The following is a 25,179-nucleotide window of genomic DNA, read 5'->3' as shown; positions in this document are numbered from 1 at the left end:
CCAGGGGTCAGACTGTTAACACACTAGAACTCTCTGTCATCTCCTCCCAGGGGTCAGACTGTTAACACACTAGAACTCTCTGTCGTCTCCTCCCAGGGTCAGACTGTTAACACACTAGAACTCTCTGTCATCTCCCTCCAGGGGTCAGACTGTTAACACACTAGGAACTCTCTGTCGTCTCCTCCCAGGGGTCAGACTGTTAACACACTAGAACTCTCTGTCATCTCCTCCCAGGGGTCAGACTGTTAACACACTAGAACTCTCTGTCGTCTCCTCCCAGGGGTCAGACTGTTAACACACTAGAACTCTCTGTCGTCTCCTCCCAGGGGTCAGACTGTTAACACACTAGAACTCTCTGTCGTCTCCTCCCAGGGGTCAGACTGTTAACACACTAGAACTCTCTGTCGTCTCCTCCCAGGGGTCAGACTGTTAACACACTAGAACTCTCTGTCATCTCCTCCCAGGGGTCAGACTGTTAACACACTAGAACTCTCTGTCATCTCCTCCCAGGGGTCAGACTGTTAACACACTAGAACTCTCTGTCATCTCCTCCCAGGGGTCAGACTGTTAACACACTAGAACTCTCTGTCATCTCCTCCCAGGGGTCAGACTGTTAACACACTAGAACTCTCTGTCGTCTCCTCCCAGGGGTCAGACTGTTAACACACTAGAACTCTCTGTCATCTCCTCTCAGGGGTCAGACTGTTAACACACTAGAACTCTCTGTCATCTCCTCCCAGGGGTCAGACTGTTAACACACTAGAACTCTCTAACACACTAGAACTCTCTCTTCTTCCCTCTCCTTTTGTCACTCCACACTGTCTCCCTGGAGCATATCACGGTGTGTGTGTGTGTGTGTGTGTGTGTGTGTGTGTGTGTGTGTGTGTGTGTGTGTGTGTGTGTGTGTGTGTGTGTGTAGTACCTGAGCAGGCGAGTCATGGCGTGCCTGCAGGTGTAGTGGAGGGGTGTGTTGTGTTGGTAGGTCTCTCCGTAGGACGCGTTGGGGTCCAGCCCCTCCCTGGCCTGGCTGTTGCCCTCGTACAGTTGCCATGCCAACGCCTCCGCTGACTAGAGCCTTCCGGAACTTAGTGGCTGTGTTCCCCATCACTGTTCTACAGGGGGGAGTTGCACTGCCATCATTCAGCACAATGAATCAACTTTATCATTCATCATTTATTCATTTAATGTGTTAACTAATATCTGTAATAATACACTACTTCATGTAATAATAAATTATATTTTTATATTTGATAATGATAAACACTCACCTCTGCTATTCAGTCCTCCTCTTCCTCTCCTTCTCCTCTTCCTCTCCTCCTGTCCTCCTCCACTCCTCAGCTCACAGTTCTGTCATGGCCCACACCCTGCCGAGAAAGGGAGGGGGAGGGAGAAATTGGATCAATTAACCAATCAACTAATCTACATTGAAAATTAAATACAGAAATATATAATTTACATAAAGTATCAGTCAAAAGTTTGGACACACCTACTCATTCAAGGGTTTTTCTTTATTTTCACTATTTTCTATATTGTAGAATAATAGTGAAGACATCAAAACTATGAAATAACACATATGGAATCATGTAGTAACCAAAAAAGTGTTAAACAAATCCAAATATATTTTATATTTGAGATTCTTCAAATAGCCACCCTTTGCCTTGATCACAGCTTTGCACACTCTTGGCATTCTCTCAACCAGCTTCATGAGGTAGTCACCCGCGCCGACAGAAACAAACATCTTTCTGGTAAGAAGAGGGGCGGGGGTGTATGCCTTATGATTAACGAGACGTGGTGTGATCATAACAACATACAGGAACTCAAGTCATTCTGTTCACCTGATTTAGAATTCCTCACAATCAAATGTCGACCGCATTATCTACCAAGGGAATTCTCTTCGATTATAATCACAGCCGTATATATTCCCCCCCAAGCAGACACATCGATGGCCCTGAACGAACTTTATCTGACTTTATGTAAACTGGAAACCACACACCCTGAGGCTGCATTCATCATAGCTGGGGATTTTAACAAGGCTAATCTGAAAACAAAACTCCCTAAATTCTATCAGCATATCGATTGTGCTACCAGGGCTGGTAAAACCTTGGATCATTGTTATACTAACTTCCGCGACCCATATAAGGCCCTCCCCCGCCCTCCTTTCGGAAAAGCTGACCACGACTCCATTTTGTTGCTTCCAGCCTACAAACAGAAACTAAAACAGCAAGCTCCCGCGCTCAGGTCTGTTCAACGCTGGTCCGACCAATCTGATTCCACGCTTCAAGACTGCTTCGATCACGTGGATTGGGATATGTTCCGCATTGCGTCCAACAACAACATTGACGAATACGCTGATTCGGTGAGCGAGTTCATTAGAAAGTGCATTGACGATGTCGTACCCACAGCAACGATTAAAACATTCCCAAACCAGAAACCGTGGATTGATGGCAGCATTCGCGTGAAACTGAAAGCGCGAACCACTGCTTTTAACCAGGGCAAGGTGACCGGAAACATGACCGAATACAAACAGTGTAGCTATTCCCTCCGCAAGGCAATCAAACAAGCTAAGTGCCAGTATAGAGACAAAGTAGAGTCGCAATTCAACAGCTCAGACACAAGAGGTATGTGGCAGGGTCTACAGTCAATCACGGATTACAAAAAGAAAACCAGCCCCGTCGCGGCCCAGGATGTCTTGCTCCCAGACAGACTAAATAACTTTTTTGCTCGCTTTGAGGACAATACAGTGCCACTGACACAGCCCGCTACCAAAACCTGCGGGCTCTCCTTCACTGCAGCCGAGGTGAGTAAAACATTTAAACGTGTTAACCCTCGCAAGGCTGCAGGCCCAGACGGCATTCCCAGCCGCGTCCTCAGAGCATGCGCAGACCAGCTGGCTGGTGTGTTTAAGGACATATTCAATCAATCCTTATCCCAGTCTGCTGTTCCCACATGCTTCAAGAGGGCCACCATTGTTCCTGTTCCCAAGAAGGTTAAGGTAACTGAGCTAAACGACTACCGCCCCGTAGCACTCACTTCCGTCATCATGAAGTGCTTTGAGAGACCAGTCAAGGACCATATCACCTCCACCCTACCTGACACCCTAGACCCACTCCAATTTGCTTACCGACCCAATAGGTCCACAGACGACGCAATCGCAACCACACTGCACACTGCCCTAACCCATCTGGACAAGAGGAATACCTATGTGAGAATGCTGTTCATCGACTACAGCTCAGCATTTAACACCATAGTACCCTCCAAACTCGTCATCAAGCTCGAGACCCTGGGTCTCGACCCCGCCCTGTGCAACTGGGTCCTGGACTTCCTGACGGGCCGCCCCCAGGTGGTGAGGGTAGGTAACAACATCTCCACCCCGCTGATCCTCAACACTGGGGCCCCACAAGGGTGCGTTCTGAGCCCTCTCCTGTACTCCCTGTTCACCCACGACTGCGTGGCCATGCACGCCTCCAACTCAATCATCAAGTTTGCGGACGACACTACAGTGGTAGGCTTGATTACCAACAACGACGAGACGGCCTACAGGGAGGAGGTGAGGGCCCTCGGAGTGTGGTGTCAGGAAAATAACCTCACACGCAACGTCAACAAAACAAAGGAGATGATTGTGGACTTCAGGAAACAGCAGAGGGAGCACCCCCCTATCCACATCGACGGGACAGTAGTGGAGAAGGTGGAAAGTTTTAAGTTCCTCGGTGTACACATCACGGACAAACTGAATTGGTCCACCCACACAGACAGCGTTGTGAAGCAGGAGGCTGAAGAAATTCGGCTTGTCACCAAAAGCACTCACAAACTTCTACAGATGCACAATCGAGAGCATCCTGTCGGGCTGTATCACCGCCTGGTACGGCAACTGCTCCGCCCACAACCGTAAGGCTCTCCAGAGGGTAGTGAGGTCTGCACAACGCATCACCGGGGGCAAACTACCTGCCCTCCAGGACACCTACACCACCCGATGTCACAGGAAGGCCATAAAGATCATCAAGGACAACAACCACCCAAGCCACTGCCTGTTCACCCCGCTATCATCCAGAAGGCGAGGTCAGTACAGGTGCATCAAAGCAGGGACCGAGAGACTGAAAAACAGCTTCTATCTCAAGGCCATCAGACTGTTAAACAGCCACCACTAACATTTAGTGGCCGCTGCCAACATACTGACTCAACTCCAGCCAACTTTGAATTGATGGAAATTATGTAAAAATGTATCACTAGCCACTTTAAACAATGCCACTTAATATAATGTTTACATACCCTACATTACTCATCTCATATGTATATACTGTACTCTATATCATCTACTGCATCTTGCCATCTTTATGTAATACATGTATCACTAGCCACTTTAAACTATGCCACTTTATGTTTACATACCTACATTACTCATCTCATATGTATAGACTGTACACTATACCATCTACTGCATCTTGCCTATGCCGTTCTGTACCATCACTCATTCATATATCTTTATGTACATATTCTTTATCCCTTTACACTTGTGTGTATAAGGTAGTAGTTGTGGAATTGTTAGGTTAGATTACTTGTTGGTTATTACTGCATTGTCGGAGCTATTGACTAGAAGCACAAGCATTTCGCTACACTCGCATTAACATCTGCTAACCATGTGTATGTGACAAATAAAATTTGATTTGATTTGATTTGGAATGCATTTCAATTAACAGGTGTGCATTGTTAAAGTTAATTTGTGGATTTTCTTTCCTTCTTAATGCGTTTGAGCCAATCACTTGTGTTGTGACAAGGTATGGGAGGTATACAGAAGATGACCCTATTTGGTAAAATATCAGGTCCATGTTATGGCAAGAACAGCTCAAATAAGCAAAGAGAAATGACAGTCCATCATTACTTAAAGACATGAAGGTCAGTCAGTGCGGAACATTTCAAGAACTTTGAAAGTTTCTTCAAGTGCTGTCGCAAAAATCATCAAGGGCTATGATGAAACTGGCTCTCATGAGGACCGCCACAGGAAAGGAAGACCCAGAGTTACCTCTGCTGCAGAGGATAAATTCATTAGAGTTACCAGCCTCAGAAATTGCAGCCCAAATAAATGCTTCACAGAGTTCAAGTAACAGACACATCTCAACATCAACTGTTCAGAGGAGACTGGGTGAATCAGGCCTTCATGGTCGAATTGCTGCAAAGAAACCACTACCAAAGGACACCAATAAGAAGAAGAGACTTGCTTGGGCCAAGAAACACGAGCAATGGACATTAGACAGGTGGAAATCTGTCCTTTGGTCTGATGAGTGCAAATTTGTGATTTTTGGTTCCAACCGCTGTGTCTTTGAGTCACAGAGTAGGTGAACGGATGATCTCAGCATGTGTGGTTCCCACCGTGAAGCATGGAGGAGACGTGATGGTGTGCTTTGCTGGTGACACTGTCTGTGATTTATTTATAATTCAAGGCAAACTTAACCAGCATGGCTACCACAGAATTCTACAGCGATATGCCATCCCATCTGGTTTGCGCTTAGTGGGACAATCATTTGTTTTTCAACAGGACAAATGACCCAACACACCTCCAGGCTGTGTAAGGTCTATTTGACCAAGGAGAGTGATGGAGTGCTGCATCAGATGACCTGGCCTCCACAATCACCTGACCTCAACCCAATTGAGATGGTTTGGGATGAGTTGGACTGCATATGTGGGAACGCCTTCAAGACGGTTGGAAAAACATTCCAGGTGAAGCTGGTTGTGAGAATGCCAAGAGTGTACAAAGCTGCTATCAAGGCAAAGGGTGGCTACTTTGGAGAATATAAAATATAAAATGTATTTTGATTTGTTTAACACTTTTTTGATTACTACATGATTCCATGTGTTATTTCCTACTTGATGTCTTCACTACTATTTTACAATGTAGAAAATAGTAAAAATAAAGAAAAACCCTTGAATGACTGAAATATCATATTTACATAAGTATTCAGACCCTTTACTCAGTACTTTGTTGAAGCACCTTTGGCAGCGATTACAGCCTTGAGTCTTGTTGGGTATGACGCTACAAGCTTGGCACACCTGTATTTAGGGAGTTTCTCCCGTTCTTCTCTGCAGATCCTCTCAAGCTCTGTCAGGTTGGATGGGGAGCGTCGCTGCACAGCTATTTTCAGGTCTCCAGAGATGTTCGATCGGGTTCATGTCTGAGCTCTGGCTTGGCCACTCAAGGACATTCAGAGACTTGTCCCAAACCCACTCCTGTGTTGTCTTGGCTGTGTGATTAGGGTCGTTGTCCTGTTGGAAGGTGAACCTTTACCCCAGTCTAAGGTTGTGAGCGCTCTGGAGCAGATTTGCATCAAGGATCTCTCTGTACTTTGTTCCGTTCATCTTTCCCTCGATCCTGACTCCCAGTCCCTGCGCTGAAAAACATCCCCACAGCATGATGCTGCCACCACCATGCTTCACCGTAGGGATGGTGCCAGGTTTCCTCCAGACGTGAAGCTTGGCATTCTGACAAAAGAGTTCAACCTTGGTTTCATCAGACCAGAGAATCTTGTTTCTCATGGTCTGAGAGTCTTTAGGTGCCTTTTGGCAAACTCCAAGCGGGCTATCATGTGCCTTGCTGAGGAATGGCTTCCGCCTGGCCACTCTACCATAAATGCCTGATTGGTGAAGTGCTGCAGATTGGTGGAGTGCTGCAGAGATGGTTTTCCTTCTGGAAGGTTATCCCATCTCCACAGAGGAACTCTGGAGTTCTGTCAGAGTGACCATCGGGTTCTTGGTCACCAAGGCCCTTCTCCCCCAATTGCACAGTTTGGCCGGGCGGCCAGCTCTAGGAAGGGTCTTGGTGGTTCTAAAATTCTTCCATTTAAGAATTATGGAGGCCACTGTGTTCTTGGGGACCTTCAATGCTGCAGACATTTTTTGGTACCCTTCCCCAGATCTGTTTCTCGACACAATCCTGTCTCGGAGCTCTACGGACAATTCCTTTGTCCTCATGGTTTGGTTTTTGCTCTGACATGCACTGTCAACTGTGGGACCTTATATAGACAGGTTAGTGCCTTTCCAAATCATGTCCAATCAATTGAATTTACCACAGGTGGACTCCAATCAAGTTGTAGAAACATCTCAAGGATGTTCTCTTCACCTCCCTCTCCTCTTCTCTTCACCTCCCTCTCCTCTTCTCTTCACCTCCCTCTCCTCTTCTCTTCACCTCCCTCTCCTCTTCTCTTCACCTCCCTCTCCCCTTCTCTTCACCTCCCTCTCCCCTTCTCTTCACCTCCCTCTCCCCTTCTCTTCACCTCCCTCTCCCCTTCTCTTCACCTCCCTCTCATCTTCTCTTCACCTCCCTCTCCTCTTCTCTTCACCTCCCTCTCCCCTTCTCTTCACCTCCCTCTCCCCTTCTCTTCACCTCCTTCTCTTCACCTCCCTCTCCTCTTCTCATGTCAACAGCGTTATATCATCCTGACATGGATTCAAAACAAATCACAGTTTACCAAAAGTGATCCACCATAACAACCACTTGCTTTGGTGACATGGTGTGTTTACAACACATAGCTTATAAGTGTTCATAACATAGCATTTATAACACAGTGTTCATAAGCTTATCATGGTGAAGTTGGCCCAACACATGTAGCTACTTCAATTTTCACACCATGGATGAAATCCCAAGAACAATACACAGTGTGCTAAGTGTCAGACTCTATAAAGAAATATGGAAAGTCACACACTCTAACTATGCTCCCAAAAGTTGAATGGGTATAGCAACCAACGTTTCGGCAACGCAGTGCCTTCTTCAGGGTTGAGGTTTAAGGATCAGACTCAACATAAGGGTTAGCTAGCTAGCTAAAAAAACACCCTGTCTGACTCTGTATATGGTTGTGTCCAGGCAACACACCATGTAGCGGACTAAACTCCACTCCCCCATGTAGCCTAGCCTGGCTAATTGCTTTATTCCTTGGTCTCTGGCTCTTTCAACAGGCTAGCATGGACAGACTCTATCACTTGTTAGCTAGTGACTAACTAAGAATTATAATCATAGCCAGAGCCGTGTATTTCTGTCTATATGGCGTTGGTCATCGCTAGCTAGCTACATGGCTAATTAGTTAGTTACCCACCACCGTTCTGCTACAGAACTGGCTGACGTGAATATCTATATGTGATGCCAGGCTGGTTCAAACTGATGCCAGGCTGGTTCAAGCTGATGCCAGGCTGGTTCAAACTGATGCCAGGCTGGTTCAAGCTGATGCCAGGCTGGTTCAAACTGATGCCAGGCTGGTTCAAGCTGATGCCAGGCTGGTTCAAACTGATGCCAGGCTGGTTCAAGCTGATGCCAGGGCTGTTTATTTTTTGGGGCAATTTTTTTGTTGTTGTATGGTTTAAATGGTAAGAGCTAGGTAGCTAGATACATAGAGAGTACATCGTTGTTGGCCTCTCAATTTAGTGTTGTTAAATCATTAAAGCTACCTAGCTACAACTGTCTAAAACAGCTAACGTTAGCTAACAAGCTAGATAATGATACAGCATCTAGCTGATAGAATGTAACGTTACTTAGCTAGCTATCAATCTACTACTTACACCACTATCGATTCACTTGGTCACCAGTCGGACATCCAAACATTCACACGGGCAGAATACCGTTATTTCATTATTTTCCTTCTCGACTACCCACCATCCTCCTCTCTTTCTCTCCAAACTCAGTTATTCTGAGTGATGATTCGAGATGCTGCTGTTTCTGTTGTTATTGCTGCCAGGAAGATGCATCATACGCATGCGCAGCACAAGCTGTCTCTGGCCACTAACACCTGATTGGTCAATAAATGTATTCGTCTCCGTGTACTCTGTCTCAAAGATTGTTTATAAAGGTTGGTAAACGTGCCTCAAATTTGCCCAAACCATTGACATAAAAAACACTCGAAACACATGAAAGTCTTCCCATTCTGTATGTTTATTACACATAATACATGTTTACTACACAACTCCAAAGTACAAGTAAGTTATGGATAAAATATTAGGTCATTGCTATTGGCCAACGATAGTACATTACATTAGGCTACATAAAGATTGTATGGAGTCCATAGGCACAATATAAATAATGCTGTTCTTAATATTTTTACAACCAATTCTAGACAGCATTAGGATATACGTTCCCCCCACTGTCTCTCTGTCACACACACACACACACACACACACACACACACACACACACACACACACACACACACACACACACACACACACACACACTTTCTCTCTTTTTCTCTACTCTTGACAGCAGATGCCCAGTCTGCAGGCTTCACACAGGGCTTTCTCATGGGGCCTCCTCGACACCTTCTCTGACCCATCCTCTTCTTCCTCCTCCTCCTCCTCTTCCTCCTCCTCCTCATCCTCCTCCTCTTCCTCATCATCCTCCTCCTCATCCTCCTCATCATCCTCCTCATCCTCGTCGTAGCAGTTCTTCTTAATTTTTCCAAACAATCCAAGCAGTGCCTCCTCCACCTCGTCCTGGGAGAAACCTGGGAGTTCAAACTCTTCCCGGCAGCGTTTGCATGCCTGGCCGTACGGCCGCATCAGCACGGTCCCCCTGGCTGTCGTATCCCGCAGACGGTACCGGAACACTAGCACCACCCGCGCCGACCACCACGTCTTAGAGCACTCACCACACTGGAACCTGAGGGAGAGAGGTAGAGGGGGAGAGAGGGGGAGAGAGAGGGAGAGAGGGGGAGAGAGACGGGGACAGAGAGGGGGAGGGGGGGGAGAGAGAGGGGGAGAGGTGGAGGGGGAGAGAGGGGGAGAGAGAGGGAGAGATGGGGAGAGAGACGGGGACAGAGAGGGGGAGAGGTAGAGGGGGAGAGAAAGGGAGAGATGGGGAGAGAGACGGGGACAGAGAGGGAGAGAGGGGGAGATGTGGAGGGGGAGGGGGAGAGGTGGAGAGAGAGACGGGGACAGAGAGGGGGAGAGAGGGGGAGAGAGAGGGAGAGAGAGGGAGAGAGGGGGAGAGGGGGAGGGGGAGAGGGGAGAGGTGGAGAGAGAGAGGGGAGAGGTGGAGGGGGAGAGGTGGAGAGAGAGACGGGGACAGAGAGAGGAAGAGAGGGGGAGAGAGATAGAGAGAGAGAGCATTTGAATGAAAGCATGTCTATCCGTACATTTTAGAGTGGTCAGTTTCCACTGGTGCTGCAGTGCCAATCTTCTGAAAGTGTGAGCTCTATGTGGAACTGAGTCGGGAAACCACAGGCATACACAACACATAACAAGCATAAAGACAATGACAGTATAAGAAAGAGATACCTACCGTCCATTGGCACAGTGGCTGTACACCCTCCATCCTCTCCTCCTCTCCTCCTCGGTGAGTGCTTCTGCCAGGCCATAGTTGAAGTGGAAGGCCCACTGGTCACTGCTGTCCAACTCCTCATCCAACATCTCCTCAAAACACTCTGACCACAGGGTGGGTGTCCAGTCTGGGTTACACACACACACACACACACACACACACGCGCGCGCACACACACACAATAACAAGCACGCACACACACATAGACAAACATGCAAGCGCAGGTACGCAAACAACACACACGCACTTAGACAGGACCGGACTGGTTCGGATAGTGCAGCAAGAGCTTAGCTATTAAATAACTTTCCTGATTAATGCATATAAATAGGCCTACTTCCTTTATGTAAATAAATAAATAAACAAACAAGCTAGATCACAGATCATATGTCCAAAAAAAACGGCATTAAAAAAATACATTAAAAGTATTCATTGCCTACCTGTGCTCATGATCGTCAATGTCGGAGAACAAATGAAAACAAAATGCTGTTGAAGAACAAATGATCTGTTTGTGTGGTTATGATATTGTCCGGTATGAGCTGAATATTTTATATGGTCCTGCTGGTATTCCCCTGACGTTGAGATTTGGAAAACGAAACTGACTGTCTGTTTTCTCTTCGCCACAGCCCAGTCCGTACGTAGTATGCAGTCTGTCACTGTGCCCTATTGAAGACCAGCCCTTCAGCACAGATTGTCCATTATATTTACCAGGGGCCTCATGTATCAATATTGCGTAGAAACTATTCTAAAATATTACATTAAAAAAAGTGTAATTTATCAAACAATCCTACGAGCGTCATATGTACACCCATAGGAGATAACCATTAATCAGTGCTTGTGCACGACCTAGGCTATTTGCATTTCGAAACGCCTCTATTTAACCATATATGGTGGAAATCATCCCTTTGAAGCCTGTGGGGAATATCCAGATTTTCTTTATACATTTATATATATATTTTAATCTTTTGTTCTTATTTATTTATATATTTTTTATTATTATTATATATTTTTTTGTGTAGAATATATATTTTTCCAGTACACGACACATTTACATAACGCACAGATGCACGCTACTCTTGGTGGCAGTAACATGCTGACCACACCTCTCTCGTCGCGTGCGCAAGCGTTTCAACATAAATGTTATTCAATCATTGCACCCACACTGCTCGCGCCGCCAACGAGCGTCTGCATTGCCAGGTGCTAAAATTGAAGTTGCTTCTATTTGTGGCGCAGAACGCTCTGCAAGTCCTGCCTCTCCCATCTCCTCATTGGTTATACCCACGTGGCTTATTGAAAGATGAACTGAGGTCAGTAGTCATGATGGTAATACTATTAGATGCTAATCTCAATATAATGTCCAAAGAAGAAAAAGCCTGGAAGGAAGAGAGATGACTAGAAGCGACTCGGTTGACCGGTTTATGTCTGGATTAATTGTCGGAGTAGAGGACCTTGTGCATTTCAGGTAAAATAACAACTCAACGTTCTTATCCTAGGACAAATTAGCTAGCAACAGCAAGCTAGCTAAATAGGACAAATTAACTAGCAACTGCAAGCTAGCTAGCTAAATTGCCATAAATGTTTAATGCTTTTCGACCTGTCCTCAAATTAATATAATTGGTTCAGAGTTTGTTTTGATATTTCAACCTGCGTGTCGTGATTGCGTTTGGTGTGGGGCGACAAAATCAATTTGCGCAGGATGGCGCACGCGTGGGTACGGTATAAGAAAGCCATCTTCATCTGCGCCCATTCAACATAGCCTAAATTTATGTTTTTATTACTTACAAACAAAATAATTTTGGGGGGTTCTCATACGCTTACAATGATGTTTTGACTCGTGCTTGAACACTCGCTAAGATTATATTTGGTTGTGATATTTGGAAAATAACTATTTTGGGTGCAGTATTTGTTAGCTAGAATGCTAACTCTCATTGATATAGGCTGTAGCTAAAGCTAGCCAAAGAGCCATTTTATTTAACCAGACAAGTCAGTTAAGTACAAATTCTTGTTTTATAATGACGGCCTACCCCGGCCAAACCGTCCTCTAACCCAGATGACGCTGGGCCAATTGTGTGCCGCCCTATGGGACTCCCGACCACGGCCGGTTGTGATACAGCCCCGGATCGAAACATTGACGCCTCCAGCACTGAGATGCAGACCACTGCACCACTTGGGAGCCATTACACTGGTTGAAGTGTTTTAAAAAAAGTTGATTTGCAGTTGATTTGCAATGATGACACAAACATTATATTAAGCAAGACATTCATACGAGCCTTAAAATCCAATTATAATCCAAAAGTAGTGTGAAATGCACTCATAAGCAACATGTAAATAGACGCTTTTTTTGCTGGTGTTCTATAAGAACTCTCCCTTGTTCTGCCACCAATTTGCGCGCATCGCCCTCGTGCGGCAATGTTTGAAAACACAAAATGGTCTCTATATGCAGACCTAAGCTTGTCGCCTGCTTTACTTCCTTTAGGCAGTGTTTTCCGTAAGTACATGGAGTAGTCAGCCAAATAGGAAAAGAGTTCCGGGCTGGGGGGTTCCGAAGAGAGCAAATTCTATTTTAGAGTTCTTGATTCCATCCATCTTCTAATGCCTTGATTCCATCCGAAATACACAGCTAAATTATTGAATACTTTAACGACTTTATCTCCCAGATTGGTAACATTTGTTGTGGTATTGAGTAGAAAGACATTTCTTTACAATTAAAATGACTGAAAATGTATAAACTCAGTGTATTGTTAGTTGTTTTGGATATTAGGCCTATATGATAACCTTTTTGTACCATTAAACCCCTGTCTTCTCTTGATATTAATGTCATATTTACAGTTTTACTGCAAGATATGAAATTCCACAATGCTTGTTTTTCAAAATATAAATTTTATTTTCGCTCCTGCTGTCGAGAGCCAATGTGTCGTTTTGTAATTTGGGTGAACAATCCCTTTAAAAGTTTGGCCTGTCAATCAATCACTGTAGGTGGGATTGTCAGGGGAGGGGGCAGGTGAAGTGACATCTGTCTGGTGAAGTCCACAAAGCAAATATTGCATATACAAACAGTTAAATGACCTGCAGCACGGTCAAGCAAGTTAATGTTTTTGATAGTTTTACTAAACAAATAGTGATTCAGACCCACGGAGTTACCTCAAGTCAGCACAAAGACAACAGGAGCCCTGCCTCCGCTATTCCAGCACCATTTACACTTAAACACATAAACATCATCAAATCAACTAGGCTATATAAACTTAGTTTAATACGCTGAAAACAAACTTAAAGATACCAAAAATAATTCAGTCCAATTAATGTTGCTAAATATCATGTGGCTGTCCATGGTACTGATTTCTGTGTGTGTGTGTGCGTGTGTGTGTGTGCGTGTGTGTGTGTGCGTGTGTGTGTGTGTGTGTGTGTGTGTGTGTGTGTGTGTGTGTGTGTGTGTGTGTGTGTGTGTGTGTGTGTGTGTGCGTGCGTGCGTGCATGTGTAAGATTTTTTGAGGGGGTGACTCAGCCTACTTGTAGACTAGTTGAATGCCAATGCCACCCTCCTCTCTTTCATGTTGGAAAAACGGCCGATGGCTCTGTATGCTGTTAGTTTTCATTTTCACAGGCCACCTAGCTAAAATGCTTGCTAGCCTAACTTCCTTGCATGGGCGACAATGAACCAGGTAAGTTAGCTAGCTAGTTAACGTGAGGCTACTAGGCTACATCTAGGCTACATATTGAACTTCAATTGTCTCAGGCCAGAGGCACAATATAATAATGTGTGGTTAGATCAGAATCGCTATGATAATCATTGGCCTGTACAGAGAATTAAGTCAAAACCACAAGCCCAAATTTCCATCCATGGCTTAGGAAAGGGCCGATTTGGCAAGCTAGCTACTGCACGACATCAACACAAGCAGACGAGAAACTGACACGTTTTTCTTACAATTATGACGTTTCGCTTACGATGTTATTTGATTGGTGTGAAGCCAAAGCCAAATTGGCCTCCCTTAGGGGTGTGTATTGCGACGCCAGGACAACCCACAGTTGAGCTCAGCTCAATGCTTATTGGCTAATTCTTAAAACAAAAAATGATTAGGCAAAATGCTTGCTAGCATCAATCAATCAAATGGTACCACGGCAACAGGTTATACTCTTTTGGTTCAGACAGCATCAGATAAATGGGCATCACATACTGAGAAAGAGGGGAGCTGTTTCCCTCGCTCTGATCATTTCACCAGTGAGATTCAGCCGCTTGTGAATTAACAGAAAATTATAAAAACACAGAGATGAAAGAAATGATTTTATAATTGTTATTTTTTCACAGATTTGTCACCCCCCCCCCCCCCCCCCCCCCGATAGTGGGGCAAAACACCCCCTTCTAAAGTTTATGTTTTTATTTAAAAAACAAATATTGATTCTGCCCACTTATTTCCCTTGTCTAAATCTTACCAAGCTTTTTTTCTGTCAGAAAATAGACATATAGGCAACAGATAGATATACAAAAAATAGAGTTGTTTCCATTGTGGGCCTCTATCTAGTGTAGAGAGTGAGGTCAGAATCTTACCAGTGAATAGAGAACCATGAACTGTGCTGCCTGAGTCAGGTAGACATTCATCTGAACAACAATGGAAATATCTTAAAACATGTGTATGACATTAATATCAGTATGGCATAAGAAATATGTAATTCTAAGATAATGGCAATTACATTATAATTAGTAAGGTAGTTCATTACCATCTTATTTCAGTATGCCAATTTTTACCACGTCATTTAGCCAATTATTTCATTTGAAAAAGTTTTGATAATGTAACGGCTGTTGGAAGGAGAGGACCAAGGTGCAGCGTGGTACGTGTCCATATTTATTTAATGAACACAGAAATAACAAAGAGAACGACCGAAACAGTTCTGGCTGGTGCAGACACAACAGAAAACAACTACCCACAAAACACAGGTGGGATGAGGCTACCTAAGTATGGTTCTCAATCAGAGACAACGATAGACAGCTGCCTCTGATTGAGAACCACACTCGGCCAAACACATAGAAATATAAAACATAGAACAAAAACATAGAATGCCCACCCCAACTCACGCCCTGACCAAACCAAAATAGAGACATAAAAAAGGAACTAAGGTCAAGGCGTGACAGATAATGCAGACTAAACTCCACTCCCCCATGTAGCCTAGCCTGGCTAATTGCTTTATTCCTTGGTCTCTGGCTCTTTCAACAGGCTAGCATGGACAGACTCTATCTACCGGGCTGGTTCAAGCTGATGCCGGGCTGGTTCAAGCTGATGCCAGGGCTGTTTATTTTTTGGGGCATTTTTTGTTGTTGTATGGTTTAAATGGTAAGAGCTAGGTAGCTAGATACATAGAGAGTACATCGTTGTTGGCCTCTCAATTTAGTGTTGTTAAATCATTAAAGCTACCTAGCTACAACTGTCTAAAACAGCTAACGTTAGCTAACAAGCTAGATAATGATACAGCATCTAGCTGATAGAATGTAACGTTACTTAGCTAGCTATCAATCTACTACTTACACCACTATCGATTCACTTGGTCACCAGTCGGACATCCAAACATTCACACGGGCAGAATACCGTTATTTCATTATTTTCCTTCTCGACTACCCACCATCCTCCTCTCTTTCTCTCCAAACTCAGTTATTCTGAGTGATGATTCGAGATGCTGCTGTTTCTGTTGTTATTGCTGCCAGGAAGATGCATCATACGCATGCGCAGCACAAGCTGTCTCTGGCCACTTACACCTGATTGGTCAATAAATGTATTCGTCTCCGTGTACTCTGTCTCAAAGATTGTTTATAAAGGTTGGTAAACGTGCCTCAAATTTGCCCAAACCATTGACATAAAAAACACTCGAAACACATGAAAGTCTTCCCATTCTGTATGTTTATTACACATAATACATGTTTACTACACAACTCCAAAGTACAAGTAAGTTATGGATAAAATATTAGGTCATCGCTATTGGCCAACGATAGTACATTACATTAGGCTACATAAAGATTGTATGGAGTCCATAGGCACAATATAAATAATGCTGTTCTTAATATTTTTACAACCAATTCTAGACAGCATTAGGATATACGTTCCCCCCACTGTCTCTCTGTCACACACACACACACACACACACACACACACACACACACACACACACACACACACACACACACACACACACACACACACACACACACACACACTTTCTCTCTTTTTCTCTACTCTTGACAGCAGATGCCCAGTCTGCAGGCTTCACACAGGGCTTTCTCATGGGGCCTCCTCGACACCTTCTCTGACCCATCCTCTTCTTCCTCCTCCTCCTCCTCTTCCTCCTCCTCCTCATCCTCCTCCTCTTCCTCATCATCCTCCTCCTCATCCTCCTCATCTTCCTCATCATCCTCCTCATCCTCGTCGTAGCAGTTCTTCTTAATTTTCCAAACAATCCAAGCAGTGCCTCCTCCACCTCGTCCTGGGAGAAACCTGGGAGTTCAAACTCTTCCCGGCAGCGTTTGCATGCCTGGCCGTACGGCCGCATCAGCACGGTCCCCCTGGCTGTCGTATCCCGCAGACGGTACCGGAACACTAGCACCACCCGCGCCGACCACCACGTCTTAGAGCACTCACCACACTGGAACCTGAGGGAGAGAGGTAGAGGGGGAGAGAGGGGGAGAGAGAGGGAGAGAGGGGGAGAGAGAGGGAGAGATGGGGAGAGAGACGGGGACAGAGAGGGGGAGGGGGGGAGAGAGAGGGGGAGAGGTGGAGGGGGAGAGAGGGGGAGAGAGAGGGAGAGATGGGGAGAGAGACGGGGACAGAGAGGGGGAGAGGTAGAGGGGGAGAGAGAGGGAGAGATGGGGACAGAGAGGGAGAGAGGGGGAGATGTGGAGGGGGAGAGGTGGAGAGAGAGACGGGGACAGAGAGGGGGAGAGAGGGGGAGAGAGAGGGAGAGAGAGGGAGAGATGGGGAGAGGTGGAGGGGGAGAGGGGAGAGGTGGAGAGAGAGAGGGGAGAGGTGGAGGGGGAGAGGTGGAGAGAGAGACGGGGACAGAGAGAGGAAGAGAGGGGGAGAGAGATAGAGAGAGAGAGCATTTGAATGAAAGCATGTCTATCCGTACATTTTAGAGTGGTCAGTTTCCACTGGTGCTGCAGTGCCAATCTTCTGAAAGTGTGAGCTCTATGTGGAACTGAGTCGGGAAACCACAGGCATACACAACACATAACAAGCATAAAGACAATGACAGTATAAGAAAGAGATACCTACCGTCCATTGGCACAGTGGCTGTACACCCTCCATCCTCTCCTCCTCTCCTCCTCGGTGAGTGCTTCTGCCAGGCCATAGTTGAAGTGGAAGGCCCACTGGTCACTGCTGTCCAACTCCTCATCCAACATCTCCTCAAAACACTCTGACCACAGGGTGGGTGTCCAGTCTGGGTTACACACACACACACACACACACACACACACACACACACGCGCGCGCACACACACAATAACAAGCACGCACACACACATAGACAAACATGCAAGCGCAGGTACGCAAACAACACACACGCACTTAGACAGGACCGGACTGGTTCGGATAGTGCAGCAAGAGCTTAGCTATTAAATAACTTTCCTGATTAATGCATATAAATAGGCCTACTTCCTTTATGTAAATAAATAAATAAACAAACAAGCTAGATCACAGATCATATGTCCAAAAAAAACGGCATAATAGGATAAAAGAAAGTACATTAAAAGTATTCATTGCCTACCTGTGCTCATGATCGTCAATGTCGGAGAACAAATGAAAACAAAATGCTGTTGAAGAACAAATGATCTGTTTGTGTGGTTATGATATTGTCCGGTATGAGCTGAATATTTTATATGGTCCTGCTGGTATTCCCCTGACGTTGAGATTTGGAAAACGAAACTGACTGTCTGTTTTCTCTTCGCCACATCCCAGTCCGTACGTAGTATGCAGTCTGTCACTGTGCCCTATTGAAGACCAGCCCTTCAGCACAGATTGTCCATTATATTTACCAGGGGCCTCATGTATCAATATTGCGTAGAAACTATTCTAAAATATTACATTAAAAAAGTGTAATTTATCAAACAATCCTACGAGCGTCATATGTACACCCATAGGAGATAACCATTAATCAGTGCTTGTGCACGACCTAGGCTATTTGCATTTCGAAACGCCTCTATTTAACCATATATGGTGGAAATCATCCCTTTGAAGCCTTTGGGGAATATCCAGATTTTCTTTATACATTTATATATATATTTTAATCTTTTGTTCTTATTTATTTATATATTTTTTTATTATTATGATATATTTTTTTGTGTAGAATATATATTTTTCCAGTACACGACACATTTACATAACGCACAGATGCACGCTACTCTTGGTGGCAGTAACATGCTGACCACACCTCTCTCGTCGCGTGCGCAAGCGTTTCAACATAAATGTTATTCAATCATTGCACCCACACTGCTCGCCGCCGCCAACGAGCGTCTGCATTGCCAGGTGCTAAAATTGAAGTTGCTTCTATTTGTGGCGCAGAACGCTCTGCAAGTCCTGCCTCTCCCATCTCCTCATTGGTTATACCCACATGGCTTATTGAAAGATGAACTGAGGTCAGTAGTCATGATGGTAATACTATTAGATGCTAATCTCAATATAATGTCCAAAGAAGAAAAAGCCTGGAAGGAAGAGAGATGACTAGAAGCGACTCGGTTGACCGGTTTATGTCTGGATTAATTGTCGGAGTAGAGGACCTTGTGCATTCAGGTAAAATAACAACTCAACGTTCTTATCCTAGGACAAATTAGCTAGCAACAGCAAGCTAGCTAAATAGGACAAATTAACTAGCAACTGCAAGCTAGCTAGCTAAATTGCCATAAATGTTTAATGCTTTTCGACCTGTCCTCAAATTAATATAATTGGTTCAGAGTTTGTTTTGATATTTCAACCTGCGTGTCGTGATTGCGTTTGGTGTGGGGCGACAAAATCAATTTGCGCAGGATGGCGCACGCGTGGGTACGGTATAAGAAAGCCATCTTCATCTGCGCCCATTCAACATAGCCTAAATTTATGTTTTATTACTTACAAACAAAATAATTTTGGGGGGTTCTCATACGCTTACAATGATGTTTTGACTCGTGCTTGAACACTCGCTAAGATTATATTTGGTTGTGATATTTGGAAAATAACTATTTTGGGTGCAGTATTTGTTAGCTAGAATGCTAACTCTCATTGATATAGGCTGTAGCTAAAGCTAGCCAAAGAGCCATTTTATTTATCCAGACAAGTCAGTTAAGTACAAATTCTTGTTTTATAATGACGGCCTACCCCGGCCAAACCGTCCTCTAACCCAGATGACGCTGGGCCAATTGTGTGCCGCCCTATGGACTCCCGACCACGGCCGGTTGTGATACAGCCCCGGATCGAACCATTGACGCCTCCAGCACTGAGATGCAGACCACTGCACCACTTGGGAGCCATTACACTGGTTGAAGTGTTTTTAAAAAGTTGATTTGCAGTTGATTTGCAATGATGACACAAACATTATATTAAGCAAGACATTCATACGAGCCTTAAAATCCAATTATAATCCAAAAGTAGTGTGAAATGCACTCATAAGCAACATGTAAATAGACGCTTTTTTTGCTGGTGTTCTATAAGAACTCTCCCCTTGTTCTGCCACCAATTTGCGCGCATCGCCCTCGTGCGGCAATGTTTGAAAACACAAAATGGTCTCTATATGCAGACCTAAGCTTGTCGCCTGCTTTACTTCCTTTAGGCAGTGTTTTCCGTAAGTACATGGAGTAGTCAGCCAAATAGGAAAAGAGTTCGGGCTGGGGGGTTCCGAAGAGAGCAAATTCTATTTTAGCGTTCTTGATTCCATCCATCTTCTAATGCCTTGATTCCATCCGAAATACACAGCTAAATTATTGAATACTTTAACGACTTTATCTCCCAGATTGGTAACATTTGTTGTGGTATTGAGTAGAAAGACATTTCTTTACAATTAAAATGACTGAAAATGTATAAACTCAGTGTATTGTTAGTTGTTTTGGATATTAGGCCTATATGATAACCTTTTTGTACCATTAAACCCTGTCTTCTCTTGATATTAATGTCATATTTACAGTTTTTACTGCAAGATATGAAATTCCACAATGCTTGTTTTTCAAAATATAAATTTTATTTTCGCTCCTGCTGTCGAGAGCCAATGTGTCGTTTTGTAATTTGGGTGAACAATCCCTTTAGAAGTTTGGCCTGTCAATCAATCACTGTAGGTGGGATTGTCAGGGGAGGGGGCAGGTGAAGTGACATCTGTCTGGTGAAGTCCACAAAGCAAATATTGCATATACAAACAGTTAAATGACCTGCAGCCACGGTCAAGCAAGTTAATGTTTTTGATAGTTTTACTAAACAAATAGTGATTCAGACCCACGGAGTTACCTCAAGTCAGCACAAAGACAACAGGAGCCCTGCCTCCGCTATTCCAGCACCATTTACACTTAAACACATAAACATCATCAAATCAACTAGGCTATATAAACTTAGTTTAATACGCTGAAAGCAAACTTAAAGATACCAAAAATAATTCAGTCCAATTAATGTTGCTAAATATCATGTGGCTGTCCATGGTACTGATTTCTGTGTGTGTGTGTGCGTGCGTGCGTGCATGTGTAAGATTTTTTGAGGGGGTGACTCAGCCTACTTGTAGACTAGTTGAATGCCAATGCCACCCTCCTCTCTTTCATGTTGGAAAAACGGTCGATGGCTCTGTATGCTGTTAGTTTTCATTTTCACAGGCCACCTAGCTAAAATGCTTGCTAGCCTAACTTCCTTGCATGGGCGACAATGAACCAGGTAAGTTAGCTAGCTAGTTAACGTGAGGCTACTAGGCTACATCTAGGCTACATATTGAACTTCAATTGTCTCAGGCCAGAGGCACAATATAATAATGTGTGGTTAGATCAGAATCGCTATCATAATCATTGGCCTGTACAGAGAATTAAGTCAAAACCACAAGCCCAAATTTCCATCCATGGCTTAGGAAAGGGACGATTTGGCAAGCTAGCTACTGCACGACATCAACACAAGCAGACGAGAAACTGACACGTTTTTCTTACAATTATGACGTTTCGCTTACGATGTTATTTGATTGGTGTGAAGCCAAAGCCAAATTGGCCTCCCTTAGGGGTGTGTATTGCGACGCCAGGACAACCCACAGTTGAGCTCAGCTCAATGCTTATTGGCTAATTCTTAAAACAAAAAATGATTAGGCAAAATGCTTGCTAGCATCAATCAATCAAATGGTACCACGGCAACAGGTTATACTCTTTTGGTTCAGACAGCATCAGATAAATGGGCATCACATACTGAGAAAGAGGGAGCTGTTTCCCTCGCTCTGATCATTTCACCAGTGAGATTCAGCCGCTTGTGAATTAACAGAAAATTATAAAAACACAGAGATGAAAGAAATGATTTTATAATTGTTATTTTTTCACAGATTTGTCACCCCCCCCCGATAGTGGGGCAAAACACCCCCTTCTAAAGTTTATGTTTTTATTTAAAAAACAAATATTGATTCTGCCCACTTATTTCCCTTGTCTAAATCTTACCAAGCTTTTTTTCTGTCAGAAAATAGACATATAGGCAACAGATAGATATACAAAAAATAGAGTTGTTTCCATTGTGGGCCTCTATCTAGTGTAGAGAGTGAGGTCAGAATCTTACCAGTGAATAGAGAACCATGAACTGTGCTGCCTGAGTCAGGTAGACATTCATCTGAACAACAATGGAAATATCTTAAAACATGTGTATGACATTAATATCAGTATGGCATAAGAAATATGTAATTCTAAGATAATGGCAATTACATTATAATTAGTAAGGTAGTTCATTACCATCTTATTTCAGTATGCCAATTTTTACCACGTCATTTAGCCAATTATTTCATTTGAAAAAGTTTTGATAATGTAACGGCTGTTGGAAGGAGAGGACCAAGGTGCAGCGTGGTACGTGTCCATATTTATTTAATGAACACAGAAATAACAAAGAGAACGACCGAAACAGTTCTGGCTGGTGCAGACACAACAGAAAACAACTACCCACAAAACACAGGTGGGATGAGGCTACCTAAGTATGGTTCTCAATCAGAGACAACGATAGACAGCTGCCTCTGATTGAGAACCACACTCCGCCAAACACATAGAAATATAAAACATAGAACAAAAACATAGAATGCCCACCCCAACTCACGCCCTGACCAAACCAAATAGAGACATAAAAAAGGAACTAAGGTCAAGGCGTGACAGATAATGCAGACTAAACTCCACTCCCCCATGTAGCCTAGCCTGGCTATTGCTTTATTCCTTGGTCTCTGGCTCTTTCAACAGGCTAGCATGGACAGACTCTATCTACCGGGCTGGTTCAAGCTGATGCCGGGCTGGTTCAAGCTGATGCCAGGGCTGTTTATTTTTTGGGGCATTTTTTGTTGTTGTATGGTTTAAATGGTAAGAGCTAGGTAGCTAGATACATAGAGAGTACATCGTTGTTGGCCTCTCAATTTAGTGTTGTTAAATCATTAAAGCTACCTAGCTACAACTGTCTAAAACAGCTAACGTTAGCTAACAAGCTAGATAATGATACAGCATCTAGCTGATAGAATGTAACGTTACTTAGCTAGCTATCAATCTACTACTTACACCACTATCGATTCACTTGGTCACCAGTCGGACATCCAAACATTCACACGGGCAGAATACCGTTATTTCATTATTTTCCTTCTCGACTACCCACCATCCTCCTCTCTTTCTCTCCAAACTCAGTTATTCTGAGTGATGATTCGAGATGCTGCTGTTTCTGTTGTTATTGCTGCCAGGAAGATGCATCATACGCATGCGCAGCACAAGCTGTCTCTGGCCACTTACACCTGATTGGTCAATAAATGTATTCGTCTCCGTGTACTCTGTCTCAAAGATTGTTTATAAAGGTTGGTAAACGTGCCTCAAATTTGCCCAAACCATTGACATAAAAAACACTCGAAACACATGAAAGTCTTCCCATTCTGTATGTTTATTACACATAATACATGTTTACTACACAACTCCAAAGTACAAGTAAGTTATGGATAAAATATTAGGTCATCGCTATTGGCCAACGATAGTACATTACATTAGGCTACATAAAGATTGTATGGAGTCCATAGGCACAATATAAATAATGCTGTTCTTAATATTTTTACAAACCAATTCTAGACAGCATTAGGATATACATTCCCCCCACTGTCTCTCTGTCACACACACACACACACACACACACACACACACACACACACACACACACACACACACACACACACACACTTTCTCTCTTTTTCTCTACTCTTGACAGCAGATGCCCAGTCTGCAGGCTTCACACAGGGCTTTCTCATGGGGCCTCCTCGACACCTTCTCTGACCCATCCTCTTCTTCCTCCTCCTCCTCCTCTTCCTCCTCCTCCTCATCCTCCTCCTCTTCCTCATCATCCTCCTCCTCATCCTCCTCATCTTCCTCATCATCCTCCTCATCCTCGTCGTAGCAGTTCTTCTTAATTTTTCCAAACAATCCAAGCAGTGCCTCCTCCACCTCGTCCTGGGAGAAACCTGGGAGTTCAAACTCTTCCCGGCAGCGTTTGCATGCCTGGCCGTACGGCCGCATCAGCACGGTCCCCCTGGCTGTCGTATCCCGCAGACGGTACCGGAACACTAGCACCACCCGCGCCGACCACCACGTCTTAGAGCACTCACCACACTGGAACCTGAGGGAGAGAGGTAGAGGGGGAGAGAGGGGGAGAGAGAGGGAGAGAGGGGGAGAGAGAGGGAGAGATGGGGAGAGAGACGGGGACAGAGAGGGGGAGGGGGGGAGAGAGAGGGGGAGAGGTGGAGGGGGAGAGAGGGGGAGAGAGAGGGAGAGATGGGGAGAGAGACGGGGACAGAGAGGGGGAGAGGTAGAGGGGGAGAGGTGGAGAGAGAGACGGGGACAGAGAGGGGGAGAGAGGGGGAGAGAGAGGGAGAGAGAGGGAGAGATGGGGAGAGGTGGAGGGGGAGAGGGGAGAGGTGGAGAGAGAGAGGGGAGAGGTGGAGGGGGAGAGGTGGAGAGAGAGACGGGGACAGAGAGAGGAAGAGAGGGGGAGAGAGATAGAGAGAGAGAGCATTTGAATGAAAGCATGTCTATCCGTACATTTTAGAGTGGTCAGTTTCCACTGGTGCTGCAGTGCCAATCTTCTGAAGTGTGAGCTCTATGTGGAACTGAGTCGGGAAACCACAGGCATACACAACACATAACAAGCATAAAGACAATGACAGTATAAGAAAGAGATACCTACCGTCCATTGGCACAGTGGCTGTACACCCTCCATCCTCTCCTCCTCTCCTCCTCGGTGAGTGCTTTCTGCCAGGCCATAGTTGAAGTGGAAGGCCCACTGGTCACTGCTGTCCAACTCCTCATCCAACAATCTCCTCAAAACACTCTGACCACAGGGTGGGTGTCCAGTCTGGGTTACACACACACACACACACACACACACACACACACACACACACACACACACACACACACACACGCGCGCGCGCACACACACAATAACAAGCACGCACACACACATAGACAAACATGCAAGCGCAGGTACGCAAACAACACACACGCACTTAGACAGGACCGGACTGGTTCGGATAGTGCAGCAAGAGCTTAGCTATTAAATAACTTTCCTGATTAATGCATATAAATAAGCCTACTTCCTTTATGTAAATAAATAAATAAACAAACAAGCTAGATCACAGATCATATGTCCAAAAAAAACGGCATAATAGGATAAAAGAAAGTACATTAAAAGTATTCATTGCCTACCTGTGCTCAT

General features: G+C 44.6%; 1 protein-coding gene, 1 long non-coding RNA gene and 2 pseudogenes across 2 annotated transcripts; all 4 read right to left on the bottom strand.

Annotated features, from left to right (window-relative positions):
• Positions 1-942: 942 nt before the first annotated feature.
• Positions 943-8,705, bottom strand: LOC120042247. The gene is made up of 3 exons (XR_005476050.1): positions 8,633-8,705; positions 1,269-1,364; positions 943-1,112 (listed from the first exon to the last, which is right to left on the bottom strand). It is a non-coding gene; the product is annotated as an uncharacterized LOC120042247 (long non-coding RNA).
• Positions 8,706-8,886: 181 nt separating this feature from the next.
• Positions 8,887-11,225, bottom strand: LOC120042240 (receptor-transporting protein 3-like). The gene is made up of 3 exons (XM_038987110.1): positions 10,729-11,225; positions 10,253-10,418; positions 8,887-9,631 (listed from the first exon to the last, which is right to left on the bottom strand). The coding sequence occupies exons 1-3, from the start codon at positions 10,736-10,738 to the stop codon at positions 9,223-9,225; spliced, it is 585 nt and encodes a 194-aa protein (XP_038843038.1). The 5' UTR covers positions 10,739-11,225; the 3' UTR covers positions 8,887-9,222.
• A 5,184-nt stretch (positions 11,226-16,409) lies between these two features.
• LOC120042243 lies at positions 16,410-18,330 on the bottom strand (annotated as a pseudogene).
• Positions 18,331-23,554: 5,224 nt separating this feature from the next.
• On the bottom strand, positions 23,555-25,179 carry LOC120042246 (annotated as a pseudogene).

This window comes from Salvelinus namaycush, unplaced genomic scaffold (genome assembly GCF_016432855.1).
Source record: "Salvelinus namaycush isolate Seneca unplaced genomic scaffold, SaNama_1.0 Scaffold648, whole genome shotgun sequence".
Taxonomy (NCBI): domain Eukaryota; kingdom Metazoa; phylum Chordata; class Actinopteri; order Salmoniformes; family Salmonidae; genus Salvelinus; species Salvelinus namaycush.
This window is presented reverse-complemented; position numbering and strand designations above follow the sequence as displayed.

Bases quoted from the DNA above. Each gene is read 5' to 3' on its own strand.
- LOC120042240 (XM_038987110.1), bottom strand. The intron at 9,632-10,252 runs GTAGGTATCTCT...TCTCTCCCTCAG, and splicing joins AGCCACTGTGCCAATGGACG to GTTCCAGTGTGGTGAGTGCT.